The 18,208-nt window shown below is 34.1% G+C and overlaps 2 protein-coding genes across 2 annotated transcripts; one reads left to right on the top strand and one right to left on the bottom strand.

The window, feature by feature from the left end:
- The first annotated feature begins 11,628 nt into the window (after positions 1-11,628).
- On the top strand, positions 11,629-12,839 carry LOC130975871 (F-box protein At5g49610-like). Its single transcript, XM_057900592.1, has 2 exons — positions 11,629-12,511; positions 12,756-12,839. Exons 1-2 carry the CDS (start codon positions 11,777-11,779, stop codon positions 12,837-12,839), a joined length of 819 nt encoding a protein of 272 aa, XP_057756575.1. The 5' UTR covers positions 11,629-11,776.
- Positions 12,840-13,201: 362 nt separating this feature from the next.
- On the bottom strand, positions 13,202-17,111 carry LOC130977127 (WPP domain-interacting tail-anchored protein 1). The gene is made up of 5 exons (XM_057902148.1): positions 16,964-17,111; positions 16,282-16,796; positions 14,811-15,874; positions 14,063-14,167; positions 13,202-13,561 (listed from the first exon to the last, which is right to left on the bottom strand). Exons 2-5 carry the CDS (start codon positions 16,748-16,750, stop codon positions 13,361-13,363), a joined length of 1,839 nt encoding a protein of 612 aa, XP_057758131.1. The 5' UTR covers positions 16,751-16,796; positions 16,964-17,111; the 3' UTR covers positions 13,202-13,360.
- Positions 17,112-18,208: the final 1,097 nt, after the last annotated feature.

Raw genomic sequence — 18,208 nt, 5'->3', positions numbered from 1 at the left:
CGGGAACGCCGCTGAATGCTGAGGCTGAGGTCCCTCCTAATGGGATCCATGGGTGAGTCGGAGATGCTGCAGGCTCGTTGAGGTCAACGGCCAACTAAGGAAGAACATCGTAAGTCTGTGGCTGCGGATCAGCAAACTGGGGCTGCTCGTCAGGCATCTGTGGCCTATAATGGGTCCCATCATCATCCATGAGCATGTCTGCTATATCCCTATAGAACTCTGACTCAGTAATAGGATCATCAATGTCCATCCCAACAGCCGTGGTGGTATACCCAGCAAACGCATCTGGGGCGACATGCCCAAAGAGCTGAGAGCTACTACCCACATCGTAGGTCGGCTGATCCATAGCTGAGGCTGAACCAACTACATCCTCACCAACACCATGCTGAGTGCCCTGATCATCAACGGAAGGTACTCTACCTCGAGCCTCTCCACGGCCGTCCCGCCCTGCCTGTCGTCTGCCTCTACGTCGAGGAACACGAAAATCCGCTGCATCTCCATCATCAGCTCTAGGGATGTCCTCCTCTAAACGGTCAGCCAGCTCTCACCACTCTCGATCCGTGGTACGGGTGCCTATACGCCGACGCCGATCGGCTCGCCTGTTATCTGGTTTGTCGTAAACGTGCACTCTAGGAGGTGCCTGCGACGACCCTCTGTGACGAGCCTCCTCAGTCAACACAATCGGCCTAGGATCCTGAAATGCAACATCTAGGGATAGGAATCTGTGTGCCACACGGCACCACCACTCCAGGTAGTCTGATGATGGACTGGGATCAAGGACTCGATCGACCCAGATGACTGAATGAAGCCGATTCTCCCAATGCTGATGCCACTCCGGATAATAGGTGGGGAACCACCTGTCCCCACCCCTGCCATCCTTCACATGTAGCCAATCTATGTTCAGAGCTGGCTCAGAGAGATGCTGAAGACCGCCAAACTGCGGTAGAACCCGGTCGACCTGATGCCACTCAATCGCAGCAAAATATATCAGGCTAGTGACGGCCATCCATAGCCTACGGTGCTCGTCGGCTAGTATCTCCGGGTGAATAACAGCACCAACCTCGGCAGAAGAATAAGGCTCCCACACAAACTGTATCGAAATAGTAAGGGTTTTGTCAGAGCACGACACTAAACATAAACCACTGAAACTAAGAGCAATAACTAAATGACTCACATCGTGGACACGCAATCGATCCAACGAAAGGCATGCAGACACTAATCTCTGATCCCCTGGATCGTTCCTCGGCATAAACGTAGCCCACCTACAATTTTAATTGAAATCATGTCGTAACTAGAAATAACACATCATGTTGAACAACTTGTGAACCGAAAATAATAAACCATACCTGGAGGCAAGAGAAAACCCAAATACATCAAACCCACTAGGCCTCAACATGGGAAACCTCCAGAAAATCCAAGACTGTAGAAGCTGTAGCGGCCCGACCAAGTTAACAACGTTTTTGTTCGTCCCACGACAAAGACATCTATACAACCAGGCCAGTGCAGCCGAACCCCAGCTATATCTGTCCAAGTCGTCCAACAATGCCAAATAAGGCAACCAACGAAGGTGGACCCGGTTTGCATTTTTGTCCACAAACAGCTGAGACGACGATAGCATCAGAATATAAGCACGTGCGTATATACGCACGGTCTCATCAGTAGCATCTGCTGGGAGAACTCAGAACCTCTCATGGAACCATGTGTAGCACACTGTCATCTGCTTGACTTTATTCTGTGGAGGTAACTCCCTAAACAACTCGCGGAACCATACCCATGCTGGTCTACCCTGATCCATCAGATTCTCAAACTCATTCAGGCACCCGCTGACGGGCTCACCATCGATCGGCAAACCCAGTTGATATGCCACATCTTGCAAAGTAATACTGCACTCACCAAAGGGCATATGGAAGGTGTGCGTCTCAGGACGCCACCGCTCAATAAATGCGCTAAAGAGAGGCTCATCAACCCATAACCACTGGCTGTTCAGCCTAGCCAAATGACACAAGCCCGCCGTCTCCAGGTAGGGTATAATCCGGTCGTGTAAGGGCATATTCTGTTGTCTCCTAACGCCGCTAATCACCCTAGCAGGCTGCAAAATATGGGCAACAAAATCTCTCAACATACGACCATTACTAATAACATCAAATGTAATTTATAAAAAATTATTACAAGCCTCACATTTTTTTTCTTAATTCCCTAATTATAGCAATAACAGTGATTATAATAATAAGCGGTCCAATTCTAACAAAATCTAAGAGTAACAATAATAACTACCATTATCAGAAACGAGGACAACAATAATGATAATAACAATAATACTACTAATACTATGCACTCACAATAACAACAAAAATTAAATGTAAAAAAATAATTTTACTAACAATAACCATAATAATATCAATATTTATATAAATAATAATAATAATAATAATAATAATAATAATAATAACTAACCTCGGCGTCAATGTATCCAGCCACGTGAGCGACACCATTTAATCGGTACAAGCGATCCTCATCCTCCATGCTCCACCAACTAAACCTCTTTCCAACCTTCTTTACTTTCCACAGATTCTCTCAAACCAACAACCCCCAAATTTTACTTTGTGTCACAAATGATCCGTGAGAAGCTTCAGCGGATTATGTATTTATAGGCACTCACACGTAAACCGTGGTAACCCATAGCGGTTTACGTTCAGCTCGCATTCTTCATAAACCGTGGAAGCTTGCCACGGTTTATGGTTATATTTCCCTCTTTGTAAACCATGGAAACTTGCCACGGTTTACATACAAAACAAAAAAAGCATAATCCGTGGTAACTTGCCACGGTTTACGTTATAATCAGAAACCGTGGTAGCTTACCACGGTTTACATAAAGTAGAAATTGCACAAAAACATAAGTGAAATCTGTTTTGTGTATTTGAGTAAAGCTTTAACCAAATTTATTTATTTGGGTAAATTGCCCGATAAAATTAGATGAGAGTTGAATAATTTAAAGTACATTAAATTTTATTAAATTAGAATGACGTTATTAATTTTAAAGTGACATTATTTTTTTTGAAAAGGTGAATTTTTTTCATTCTTAAATTAATAATATGATTTTGAATTTGAGATATATTTATCAAGATAATATTTTTTTTTAAGAAAAATCACGTTAATTAAATTAAATTGTGTAAGTGTTCAGGATAATAATAAAAATAAATTCTCTCATTTTTTTTAATTTAAAAAGGTTTAATTACTCTGTTGGTCCTATAGTTTCGCGAAATTTTCAATTAGGTCCCTATACTTTTTTTCTTTTAATTGGATCCCTATACATTAATTTATTTTTCAATTTAGTCCCTGCCGTGACAAAATCGTTTGATATAACGGAATATTCTGTTCAAAAATAAAATATTCTCTTAATTAAATTAAAACAGCTAATTGAACCCAAATCCATTTTTTCAAAATACTAAAATCACCCTTGACATTTTGTCCCAAAAGTAAAAACCCTAGCTGACGATTGTTCTCTGAAGTCAGTGGCGTTTTTCCTCCCTTTGTTGGTGTCATCGTTATCGTCCTTGGTGGCGTGAGCGTCCGTCATCGTCATTGTCCATCGTCCTTGATCTACGCTGCACTGCTCTGCGCTGATCGTCCGTCTGCTCTGCTCAGCGCTGATGGTGTGTCACTTCCATCGTGTTCCCTCGCCGTGGATCGCCGCGCCACGCCTCGTATCGCCGCACCATGCCTCGCCTGCCGCACCTCGCCTTGTTGCCTGAGTTCCTCAGTCGCAATTGGTCAGTTTCACCTTTAATTGCACTTTTCTTTTTTAGCTTTTTGCCTCAATTTGGTTATGCTCTTTTCATGTGGAACGAATTTTTTGTGGTAGCTTTAGGTTTTTAGAGGGAAGGAGAAGGAATCAAACATAAAAGGAGGGTTTAGAGAGGGAACTACTCTGTTTTCCCATTACAATTGGGGTTAATAATATTTTAGAAAAAAATATGAGGGGGATTAGAATATCTATAATATTTGTAAGTAACAGTAAAAATTGATGAATATATAAGGCTCTGCCTCCGAGTCTGACCTTGATTGCAGCAGTTATGCTTATTGGTGTCATTTAGAAGGAAATTAACATTACATGCTACTAACATTTAGCATTTAGACGGGTTTTGATGGGTAAATAGTCTTGAAACTTTAGTGTATATATAAACTAGGAGTGGAAGGTTTTGATTTTTGACTTCTGATTGGTAACTAATAATTGATACTAACTCTGGCCATGCATGAATGTTGCTATGAAAAATTGTGTTGACTCAATATATTATGGATATCTTGTTACTGCTTTGTGCTGGCTGTAAATAGTTGGAAATCTGGATGCTTTTGATATTGAAGGTGTCCAGATAGCTTATTTGCTATATGTATCATTCTATCATTCAAAGGCATGGCAAAGGTTCGATAAATGGTTAAGTCTTTTAGGATAGGGCCATTTTATTTTGAGGGTCCATAGTTTAATGAATTGTTAAGTCTTTTTATGGTTGATGCTGCATGCAATGCAAATAACTTGGTTTATGATATGTTAGTATTAATACATGGGAGAGATTAAGAGAAACTTATTGAAAACTCTTGTTATGGATTCATAAAGTCTACTATGGCTGATGGTGTAAAGGATGATCAATTGTATTACCATGATGATACAGATCCTTTAAATTTAAAGTAATCATGAACATGATAACAAAACAAACTACGTCTCTTTCTTGGTATATGTCTTTAGATTTAAAGGCATCTTGATTGATACAAAATCCTGAAACTTCTTTGTCTATAAACCATGAATAATTTTGAGTTCGATTTAAGATGAGATATTTGTTATTGGAAATGTGGTAATTCTTGATAGTTTTGTTCAAATAATGAGTTCATTATGACTCTATATATTGATGTATTCTCATTGATCTTTTGGATCAGAATGAGTATTCTTTTACTGCATTTGGGAAGGAAAGGAAATTAAGAAAAGAAAACTAGAGTGTGTTCTATAAGTTAACAAACTATATATGCTGACTTTGTAGCATGTATTGTTGAAAGCAGGCTACTAAAGTTTTTAGTGGAGATGACTATCTTGTTGGGACATCTACTGAACTCAAATATGCTCTTTCAGAATTTTTCTTGACTTGGAAACCAGCCGTTATCAATGTTATTATTGATTCCCATGCTGGTTCAAAGAGTGGGAGGCGGCAACACAAGAACTAATTTCTACATTATTTGTATTATACTAAAATTACGTTTTCTATTGTTTTCATTTTTAGATTTCAAATTTCAATAACACAAATTCCCTAGCTTTGTGATTTTCTATAGTGTACCATGATATGATAAAGACACAAACTATATTCCATGAATCCACACAAATATAAAATGTTACATGATCATAATGAATACTTGAATGATGGAAACTGAATTTTATATATATTTATTACTACTATTTCTGTTTTATTTTATCCATTCTTTTTTTTAGGTTCTTAAGATAAGGTATTTTTAAAGTCATAAAAAAATGAGAAGGTATTTTTGGTACAATTTGTATATAAATAAGCAAAAGAATGATAGTGATAAAATAAAATGAATTATAAGAATATTTTTCATGTCTTAGAATCATTGAATAGGGATTATAGGAATATCTTTCATTGAACATTTATAGTTTTACCGAAATTTTTAATTAAGTCCCTATATTTTTTTTCTTTTCAATTAGGTCCCTAAGGGTATAAAAGTAATTTTATATTTCACTAACATTTTTTTGACGTTTAACATTAATAGGGACTAAATTGAAAAAAAATTAACGTATAGGGACCTAATTGAAAATTTTGCAAAATTATAGAGACCAACAGAGTAATTAAACCATTTAAAAAGATAAAATATAATATTTTATTATTAATTTTATAACTGATACTAAAAAAATATGAAAAAAAATAATTGAAGGATATATAATTTGTCATTACAAAAGTTTCTTGTTCTTCATGGCTCCCACTACTCCTGATTTTTAGCAAGAGATACCCTTTCAGTGGTGGCGACATAAAGGGATTATCATCAACACAGGGTTTCTAGAGCTTGTTGAGGCAAGCAATGAAAAAAAACAAGGAGATGATTCTGTTGTAGCTGATGTCAAGCTCGATGAGAGAGAAGAGGAGGCCAACGGAGCAAGGGAGAGAGCAGAGGAAGTGGAAGGTTGATGTTGAGGGTTTCGAGGTCGTCGGGAAGGGAGTGAAGGCAGTTGAGACAGGCGTCGAGCACCTTAAGAGAGGTGAGGTGTGAAGTGGAGGGTGAAAGGAAGAGGAGCTTGTTGGAGTTTACTAATAGCTTCTTCAACTTTTTCAATTCCAAACCAATGCTTTCTGGAAGCTGTATCAGTTGAAGTTGTTGTTCAATTTTTCCAGTGATCTGCAATTATCAATAGTTTTGGAAAGATATTCCATGAAGTCTTTGGTAACATTCAAGACCTTAAGCTTCCAGAAGCAGCTAATAGAGTTCAATGGCTTCTAAGTTGGTTGGAGTGCACATCCAACACCACCACCTTCATCACATCAGCGCCGATGACTGCCACATAGGATTTTTCTAGCAAATTTGGTCAGAAAATATGATAGAGAAGTTGCAAGGCCTACGATAGTTCACTTTTAAGACGAACAGAAACTGACATGGATATATTTTTTTTAATAGAAATAGTTTTGTCCTAATTTAAAATAGACAAGAATCAAAATACTCGAATATTATACAAAATATAGACAATTGAGTACAAATTAAATAGTTAGGATTATGGTTATAAAAATCGAATCATTAGAATTAAATATTAAAATTAGACGATCATATTTGTATCATCAATACATGTGTCGTGTATGCGCTAACTAAAGCTACCACATATTCTCTCTTACATATTCCAAAAATATCTTTTTATTCATCACTTTCACATTCCATCTTTTTCACTTTCAAATTTTTCACAAATTTGACTAAAAAATTTGAAAAAAAAAATTGCATGAAAATAAAATCCATCAATTTATATGGTGTCCAAAAAAATTATCTCTACTGAAATCGGACTCTTCAATTTCGTATTACTTTTTGTTCCTCAACAAATCAAACCGTTTAATATACTTAATAACAATTTAAAAAAGTTAACTTCATATTAAAAAGATTTAATTACTCTGTTAGTCCTTATAGTTTCGCAAAATTTTCAATTAGGTCCCTATACTTTTTTTTCCTTTTAATTGGGTCCTTATACATTAATTTTTTTTTCAATTTAGTCCCTATTAACGTTAAACGTCAAAAAATGTTAGTGAATTATGAAATTACTTTTATACCCTTAGGGACCTAATTGAAAAGAAAAAAAATATAGGGACTTAATTGAAAATTTTGGTAAAACTATAAATATTCAATGAAAGATATTCCTATAATCCCTATTCAATGATTTTAAGACATGAAAAATATTCTTATAATCCATTTTATTTTGTCACTATCATTCTTTTGCTTATTTATATACAAATTGTACCAAAAATATCTTTTTTTTATGACTTTAAAAATACCTTATCTTAAGAACCTAAAAAAAAGAATGGATAAAATAAAACAGAAATAGTAGTAATAAGTATATATAAAATTCAGTTTCCATCATTCAAGTATTCATTATGATAATGTAACATTTTATATTTGTGTGGATTCATGGAATATAGTTTGTGTCTTTATCATATCATGGTACACTATAGAAAATCACAAAGCTAGGGAATTTGTGTTATTGAAATTTGAAATCTAAAAATGAAAACAATAGAAAACGTAATTTTAGTGTAATACAAATAATGTAGAAATTAGTTCTTGTGTTGCCGCCTCCCACTCTTCGAACCAGCATGGGAATCAATAATAACATTGATAACAGCTGGTTTCCAAGTCGAGAAGAATTCTGAAAGAGCATATTTGAGTTCAGTAGATGTCCCAACAAGATAGTCATCTACACTAAAAGCTTTAGTAGCCTGCTTTCAGCAATACATGCTACAAAGTCAGCATATATAGTTTGTTAACTTATAAAACACAGTCTAGCTTTCTTTTCTTTCCTTTCCTTCCCAAAAGCAGTAAAATAATACTCATTCTGATCCAAAAGATCAATGAGAATACATCAACATAAAGAGTTATAATGAATTCATTATTTGAACAAAGCTATCAAGAATTACCACATTTTCAATAACAAATATCTCATCTTAAATCGAACTCAAAATTATTCATGGTTTATAGACAAAGAAGTTTCAGGATTTTGTATCAATCAAAATGCCTCTAAATCTAAAGACATATACCAAGAAAGAGACATAGTTTGTTTTGTTATCATGTTCATGATTACTTTAAATTTAAAGGATATGTATCATCATGGTAATACAATTGGTCATCCTTTACACCATCACCCATAGTAGACTTTATGAATCCATAACAAGAGTTTTCAATAAATTTCTCTTAATCTCTCCCATGTATTAATACTAACATATCATAAACCAAGTCCTTTGCATTGCATGCAGCATCAACCATAAAAAGACTTAACAATTCATTAAACTATGGACCCTCAAAATGAAATGGTCCTATCCTAAAAGACTTAACTATTTACCGAACCTTTGCCATGCCTTTGAATGATAGAATGATACATATAGCAAATAAACCATCTGGACACCTTCAATATCAAAAGCATCCAGATTTCCAACTATTTACAGCCAGCACAAAACAGTAACAAGATATCAATAATATATTGAGTCAACACAATTTTTCATAGCAACATTCATGCATGGCCAGAGTCAGTATCAATTATAAGTTACCAGTCTGAAGTCAAAAATCAAAACCTTCCAATCCTAGTTTATATATACACTAAAGTTTTAAGACTATTTACCCATCAAAACCTGCCTAAATGCTAAATGTTAGTAGCATGTAATGTTAATTTCCTTCTAAAGAACACCAATAAACCCAATTGCTGCAATCAAGGTTAGACTCAGAGGCAGAGCCTTATATATTCATCAATTTTTGCTGTTACTTACAAATATTATGGATATTCTAATCCCCTCATATTTTTTTTTTCTAAAATATTATTAACCCCAATTGTAATGGGAAAATAGAGTAGTTCCCTCTCTAAACCCTCCTTTTATGTTTGATTCCTTCTCCTTCCCTCTAAAAACCTAAAGCTACCACAAAAAATCCGTTCCACATGAAAAGAGCATAACCAAACTGAGGCAAAAAGCTAAAAAGGAAAGTGCAATTGAAGGTGAAACTGACCAATTACGATCGAGGACCTCAGGCAACAAGGCGAGGCGTGGTGCGGCGACGCGAGGCATGGCGCAGCGATCCACGGCGAGGGAACGCGATGGAAGCGACACACCATCAGCGTTGAGCAGAGCAGACGGACGATCAGCGCAGAGCAGTGCAGCATAGACCAAGGACGATGGACAATGACGACGACGGACGCTCACGCCACCAAGGACGACGATGACGACACCAACAAAGGGAGGAAAATCGCCACTGACTTTAGAGAACAATCGCCAGCTAGAGTTTTTACTTTTGGGACAAAATGTCAAGGGTGATTTTGGTATTTTGAAAAAGTGGATGTGGGTTCAATTTGCTGTTTTAATTTAATTAAGAGAACATTTTATTTTTGAACAGAATATTCCGTTATATCAAACGATTTTGTCACGGTAGGGACTAAATTGAAAAAAAAATAACGTATAGGGACTCAATTAAAAGAAAAAAAAGTATAGAGACCTATTAAAAATTTCGCAAAATTATAGGGACTAATAGAGTAATTAAACCTTTTTAAATTAACAAAAAGTGAGAGAATTTATTTTTATTTATTACCCTGAACACTTACACAATTTAATTTAATTAACGTGATTTTTCTTTTAAAAAAATATTATCTTGATACTTTGATAATAATATATCTCAAATTCAAAATCATATTATTAATTTAAGAATGAAAAAAAAATTCACCTTTTCAAAAAAAATAATGTCACTTTAAAATTAATACTGTCATTCTAATTTAATAAAATTTAATGTATTTTAAATTATTCAACTATTTAATGTATTTTAAATTATTCAACTCTCATCTAATTTTATCTTATTTAATATCATAAGAAATTGCTAACTTTTAGCATTCTTGCTATAAAAACACATGTTATTTTTACAAAAAAAAAGTTATAAAATTAATTAGTAGATATTTTATATTTATGTATATTATTTGTACATATTAATTTATATATTGTCAATTAAATAATTATTAATAAAAATAATCAAACATTCTAAAATAAAAATAATTAATGACTAATTTTATTGTTTACGTAGTATATTTAATAAATATCTCATTTTAATTCTTTTTGGTTTAAATTGATTTTGTTTAAGTTAGATTGGATTTAAATTTTAAATAAGGTAAAATTCACGCATACAGTTATTTTCATGCAGAGTTAATAATTAAGAATTATTAGATGATAATTTAGTCAAATTTATCCAATCTTCTACAAAATTCTCTCAAATATATTAACTTTACATTAAGACAACAATTGCATGCGAGTTTTCACTTTTAAATAATTCTATAAAAACATGGAAATTAAAAATATTATTTGTTAGACTTGGCGCCCAAGAATCAGCCGCAAGTGTTGTCCATGGAGCTGTACTCACTTTCAAAGCGCCTCCGCCACTTCACCGCCGCACCTACTCAGCCCATCCATCTCTCCTCCGACAAGTCATACCTCAACGGTCGCACCGACACCTCGCGGTTTTTGGAATCACATCGCTGCTCCGTCGTCTCCAATCCTCAAGTTCCGGTGAGTTCCTATAGTTCCGCCTTTTACACCAAACGAACACGCAATTGTTTTCTATTAGGGTTTGTGATCGACACACAATCATAAATTCAGATTGCGTATCAACTAACATACGATGCAAAGAACCCTAGAAATGATCCACATTACTAAGCCAACATTTGCATGTCTGCTTAAAAAAAAAAAAGTGAAAAATATGATCTTGAAGGTAGACTATATGCTAGCTGAAAAAGTTTGTTGGATATATCATACGTGTTTGCTTTGGTTTCTTAAACTTTTTTTTTTTTGTGGTTTGTGTGTTTGCAACATACAATTGTTCTTTGTTCATCTTTTTTAGCTAGAAATGGTAAATTGACGTATTGAAAATTTGATTATCTTGTATTCATACAACTTTTGATTATTTTACTATAAAAAAGATTGAATACTTTGCTGCGGAAATTTTAATTATTTAATGGTTAATTATTTGATTAAATGAAAGAATATGTAACTCACATGTAGATATACACAAATATATTGGCTGATCTGTGGTGTTAATTATATTATAGTATATGGGAAAGTGATATTGTTATTTTCGAATTTGGTATTAGAACACCTCTTTTGTATGTTCATTATTTTATTTCTCAAAGTGATGGAAGAACTTTTTTGTTGTGAGAATAATTTAGAATTAACACAGTATAAAAATGACATTATCAATTATGGAGCTAAAGTATTCGCTCTCAAAACTATTTCATCTCTCAGTATCTCTCAGTTTATGGCTTTATTTTTTTATGTTTTAGAGAAGGGAGTGGGATGCTGACATATTACTCAACATTCTGTTCCGGCTGGATGTGAAGTCATTGACTCGTTTCAAGTGTGTTTGCAAAGATTGGCAACACAACCTTGGGAGCCCTTTATTCCTGAAAAATTATGTGCAAAATAGTGTGCTGAGATTAACCGGTTTCATCTTTCAGCCACATATGTACCTGATCCAATCTAGCTACATCCGCGTGGAGACAAGTGGAACCAATATGTGGGAGATGTTCCTAGGTGGTCTTCCTGAAGATGTTTATATCTTGGCATCATGCAATGGCTTGCTCTGTTTCTATAGCATTTCACAAGAACCAGCTTTATATGTATGCAACCCTGCAAACAAACAATGTCTTAAGTTGCCGCCATCTAGCGGCGGATACATAAGCATTGGAATTGCTTTTGACTATGAAGGAGGATCCATTGACAGTGCCACCAACTCTGCCAAGTTCAAGTTAGTTAAAGTTGTTAATGCTCAACCAATGATTTCTACTGACTTGAGATTTCAAATTTATTCATCAGAAACAAGATCTTGGAAGATGTCAAATGCAACCTGCAAAGGCGGGATATTGTTGAAGAATAAAGGAATTTACTTAAGAGGTGTCTTATATTGGCTTGGCGAATGCAAAAGAATACTGGTTTTTGATGTTCGGACCGAGTTAGCTTTGTGGATTCTTAGGCCATGCGCTGCCAAAGATACTTGTTCGTCGTCATCATGCATCGGAGAGTCTAATGGCACACTGCATTATGTCTCACTGACAAAAACATTAGGTCTTTGTGTGTGGAGTCTTGAGCATTATTTTGGAGAATGGACTCTTGAGTACAAGATGTCTTTTGAGGATTTTAAAGAACAATGTGAACGTACTTTTTCCAAATTTTTAGTGGATAAATCGGCAGTAACTCCTCTAGCCTTCAAAGACTGGGTGTTGCCGCTGCTAATTCGTGGTAAAGATCAAGTAATTGTCTATGATTTTAAGAACAGAAAGATGACTTGGGCGTGCAGCTTGAAACGTTATGACCCAGGTGCAACAGTGTTTTCTCATTCCATGAGCTTGGTTCCATTGAATGATGCATAGCTTGGTTCCATTATGCGCCCATTTCTTTTGGTTTTGTATTAGCATTTTTTTTGTACATAAAAGAAAGCGGAGATTTCTTTGTACTTATTGTTATGGCTTATTATGATGATATTATTTTCTTCAGTTTGCTGTTGTTATTAATGCTGTGTTAGCTAATGCATATGGACCATCTTTGTTTGCAACTTTGAATGATTTAGATGTGTGGTAGAAAAACTTCATGAGAAAATTTTGAAAGGGGACAAAAATTCAAGAGGAATGGATATTTTTCTTTGGTGTCTAAGAGGAACGGATTTGAAATCAAATTCTATTAGATCATTCAAGCTGAGGAATTAACTACTGCCCCTAACTATTTTTTCAATATATTATTTGGAATGTGATCTGTTTATTCATTTTTAAATAAGTTTATCTCCTTACAATAAATATTATAAATTTTCATTTTGGTGCTTAAGTTTTCCAATGTTTGCTTCAATTTTGTTTATTGGCAACATCTAATATGCAAAAGGTTTTTAGATTGAAAAAAGATATACCTATCATATGGTTTGGAAAAGAAAAATGTGTTGTCAAAAGTCAGGAATCAAGAGAAAGGATCCATATACTCTTAGTGGGAGTAAAATTTTGGTTCAAGATCAAAAAACAAAATTTGATTACTACATAATGATTTGCATCACAATTTACAATACCATTACCAATGGCACCTCCCCAATTCCCCTCTGATAAGTGATAACTCATTTATAGACCGAAATCAACATTCACATCCTTGAAAACCTGGAAAGCTACAGCTGAAACCAGTACAACAAGAAACGATTTGAACAAGAACTTAAAACTAAGAACTCCGGCATCTATTCTCCTCACTGACCCGGCATCCGGCAGAGAATCCCCAACCTTGGTTTGATTATCATTTGCAGAAAAATTCATCCAACACCTGTCCGCCTGGGAAATTAAAATAGGAGCGATAATTAGAGTGTAGCTGAATTCAACTTTTTCTAGGTTCTTGAGATTATTGTACTTCGAAAATTTTTAAATTGTTTTAGCTCAAATTCTCAATGCTCACATCTTAAACTGCTATGAACATAAAAAATTGAGTTCACAATAATGATAACAAGATCAATGTTATGTTTTTTATTCGATATATATAGTAACAATAGTATATAACAGTAATTGGAAACATTGAAAGGGGACTGAAAAAGTAGACCTAGTAACATTCAGCATCAAATATTCAGGAGTTTTTCTTTCCATTAGAATGATATTTTATGGCAAGTGAAAATGACTTGAGGCAATATCTAGAGGAAACAATTTTCACTTCAAAATATATTGATCAAATTTCACATATAAGACACTTTGTAATTATAAAAGGTTATTCAACATATGACTATCCCCCTTAGAAGTAATGAACAAATAAGAAACAAGTTCAAAAAAGTCTGAAGTACTCACCTCATAGTCATTCGCCGACGAAGCATTAGATTCTGGAAAAATACCATTTGCCGCCTGCTTTAGCTTTACTGCCAAAAATTTGTTCTCACTTGCTAAGGAAGAAAGCTGCAGATAAAATGCAAATATTTTCATATTTAAACAAGCAAGGAACTGTACATTAAGAACTTAATATATTTAGTTTGCCTTTAACTAAGCTTGAATTCTTAATACCAAACTATCTTCTTTGCTGATCCAAAAAAAATTCAAGCAGATTTGGTATAGTCTTCTACTCTTCTTTTTTACTTCTTCAATTAAACAACTTGAATGTTTTAACAAATAAATATTCTATCAACTCAAACATCCCTTGGGCCAAGTACACTACTACTAAATTTTGTTCCTCTGAATTTTTATTTAACAAAATTTAATGGAACAACTCCATGGACCAAATAAGTTCTTTTTTGTTTAATTTTTCTTGGGGAAAAAAGGGGGTCAATCTTAAGACAGAGTAGAAAATCAAAGAGAGAGGGAAAAAAGTTTCCTCATTCACTTGTTACTCACAAACTGACAACAAACAAAGCATCACAAACTGCAATGTTCACTTATGATGCTACACAGAACAGCCAATACCATTCAAAATCTTACTCATTTCTGCTGATTGATGCTATGAATAATGAAATTAAATATCACGCAGGCAAGAGACCCAGCAGGGTACGATATGCCCTGCTATGACAGGTCATGATGGTTTTATGAGTTAGTTGCATGGCTTTACCTGCTTATTAAGACGTTCTCTTTCAAGAGCAATCTGTGTTATCAAATTCTGGAAAATCATTGTCCGATTTCTGATGTCCTTTGCAGTTGCCACTTTGGCTTCCTCCACCAGGTGCAATGATCCCTCCAAGCATTCCAATCTATTTCGCAAGAAGCTTAGCTCCTCATTCAACTCTGCATTAGTTTTGGATATTATGACACACTTGTCCTCTGCACTGTCAGCCCGTATCTCAGCTTTAGAAACCTTTGACTTCAGATCCTCTATCACAAGCTCCATATCTTTAATTGTGGAACATAACATACTTTGCTTCTCCTGACTAGCTTCAACAGATGCGACTGCTTGCTGGAGTCGTAAATCATATTCCTTTAATTGCTTCCCAAGTTGTTCTACATTCTTAGATGTGCAACCGCCATCTTTCGGAAGAGCCAGCTTTTGATTGAGTTCAGAGTTATTCTCCGACGATAACAAATGCCCAGATTCTGCAGCTTTAGCTCGACTTTCTGCATTAGATAGTTTTTCTTTCAGCTCAAAAACAAGGTTTTCCATGTCTCTTATTTCGGAACACATCGCAGTATACTGTTTCTGATATTCATCAGCAGAGGCCTTCGTATTCAGGAGCTGAGATTCATATTCTTTTAGCTGCTTTTCAAGTGAAGACACCTTATCTGAATTGCCGCTTTCAAGCCTAGCTCTGAGCTCAGATTCTCTCTGATTTAAACCATTCAAATTGAACTGAGAAATCTGGAGCTTGCCTAACAGGTCTACTGAAATTCCCATCAAGATCTCACGTGAATTGTCTGCCTCAAACCATCTTTCACAAACATCAGCAGCTTCTTCCTCCGCATGAATTAGCTCTTGCTCTAAAGAAGCTATCCTAAGCTTTAGCGTTTCTTCAATTTGTCTTGACTTATTGATATTCTTCTCAAGATCCATTTCATTTGCTAAAGATTTCTCCAACATCCTCAGAATATGTCTTTGTTGCTCAATTGTTTGCATATTCATTCCTGTTTTGACATCCGAAGAGTGATCATCCTCTGGGATTTTCACACCCTCTTCAGCATTACCTGTTCCATGGAAATCAATACAAAAAATATACATCAGAAACGGATATATTATATAAAAAAAAAATTATTCTTATTGGTCACTGACACATTCATGAAGAAGTAGCAAGTTTGAGCCAATCAGTTCGATGGTCTTAATGCTTCTTCTTAATTCTTTTTTTTCCTCTGACAAAATAATAATCAACCAAATTAATTCATGAGGAATTCCCTCTGAAATTGTACAAACAACTTCATATGGAAATTGAAGTGGACCCCTTATAAGGAAGGAGACAAAAATATGAAGGAAAAAATCCTAACCACTTCAAAAACAACCACAATTTCTATAAATACATAAGTCAATTAATAAATGTGTAAACAACCAATAAGGAAGAATAGAAACAAAATCAATCAATAAGATTCTCTATCATTACCACTTTCTTCTCTCTTATAAGAAGACAAAGTCCTCTGAAAATCAGTGGATTGCTTCTTAATCTCAGAGAGCTGCTCCTCAGATTGCTTGAACCCTTCTTCAGAAACTTCCAACCGGTTCCTCCAAATGCTGTTGGTAGAAGACACAAACTGCTCAGCTTCAGCAATCTCAGCATGAAGGGTCCCCAAGAACACACCCAATTCGCTCACCTCAGAATCCAACACTCCACACAACAGATCAAACTCAAGCCCCTTCTCAGCACATTCCATGTCCATTACCATTCCATCAATGCCATTTTTTTCCAAAATCATTGTCTCCAATTCACACTCAAGGGTCTCCAAGTTCATCACAAAGATGCCCAAGTTTGTAACTTTCTCTGAGAAACATGCAAGATTCAGCTCCAGCCTCGTCAGCATTGTGGAAACAATAAAATCTATATCATATTCATCTTCTCCACTCTGAGTATCCATGGTTCTAAACAAGGAACACTCCAAAAACTTGTTCTTCTCCCGGAACCTGAGTTCGAACTCAAAAACCCAATAAAAATGTCAGATTTTGAAGCCACATAGTGAAAATTTGTTGAATTCGGGAAGGGACGAAAATAGAATAAATAAACAAATTGGGAGAAAAATTTGAATGACAAATTTTTAGAACTGAGACTATTGAATGGAGTAGAACTATACCGATTGAAAGGTGCAAGAAACGGGGGGAATCGGAGATAGAAAGTTAGTGGATTTCGATCGAAAACATGAATTTGGAAGATTCACAGTACGGTTAATCCCTAACTGCAAAATCAAAGACAGAAGCACGAATACACTGCACTTCTAAAACGCAGCGTTTTGCTTTTGAAAATTTGTTTTTTTTTCCTCTTTAATTTAGTATACTATACATTTTCAAAAAAAAAAATGGTTCAACAAAAACGTCAATCTATAATTATTAATTACAAGGGTTTTTTTTGTTGCCAATGAATTATAGTTCAAATGATATATGATATCGTATATATATACATATTAATTTAAAAAAAATCATATTTTTACGATGAAATAATGTCATTTTTATTTATTATTTCAACAATCATGTCATATAAATACTATGTCTTGTCATCAATTATATTTTATTTTATATAATCAATTTGTTTATAAAAAAATATTTTTTATTTTTTTATTTATTTCTATTCTATTTATATGTTTGCATATATTAATATTATTTTCATTAACCCTGGAATTCTAATTTTCTACCTCTTGCGTTTTTTTTTGTAAATAATTAAAAAAAATGAATGAATGAAAATGAAAAAAAACATATAAAAATGTTACATTAAATTTAAGAAATTTTTGACAATTAATATAAGAGATTAAGAAATAAAGAGTAGTAAGAGTCTTAATATGTATAAATTGTAGAATTTAAATATTTGTAACTGAAATTTTTTATAATTATCATTATTATGACACTTTTAATGTATATTTATTATATTTAATTAGTACTTGATGTTTCAATTGAATAATAATAGATAAAAAAATTTTGTTTTAATTTTTTAAAAATATTTTACAAAATAGTGATTAGTTGATTTTAATCTTTTGCCAAATCATTAGAATTGCTGATGTGGCATCATTAACAAAGAAAAGAAGGCTTAAATTCATTGTGGAAAAAGTTGGTATCAGTTTTTATATATTATAAATAGATTAGAGTGAGATCCGCGCAATGTGCGGAGAGGTAGATTACTTATATTATAAATAGATTTTAATAAATGTTATATTAAAAATATTTTAGAGAATATATTATAAATAGATTTTGAATTTATTTTTTTTAAAAAAGGCATAGATTATTTATATTAGAGTTATATAAAACTGCATTTTCATTTTTTTTTATTTTTCGATTTGCATTAATTGCTACCCTTTGTCTTTTTTTGTGTTTTTTTTTTTTGTTTGTAA

The sequence above is a fragment of the Arachis stenosperma genome, chromosome 4 (genome assembly GCF_014773155.1).
Source record: "Arachis stenosperma cultivar V10309 chromosome 4, arast.V10309.gnm1.PFL2, whole genome shotgun sequence".
Classification (NCBI taxonomy): domain Eukaryota; kingdom Viridiplantae; phylum Streptophyta; class Magnoliopsida; order Fabales; family Fabaceae; genus Arachis; species Arachis stenosperma.
Note: the sequence above shows the minus strand (reverse complement) of the source record. Positions and strands in the feature narration are given on the sequence as shown.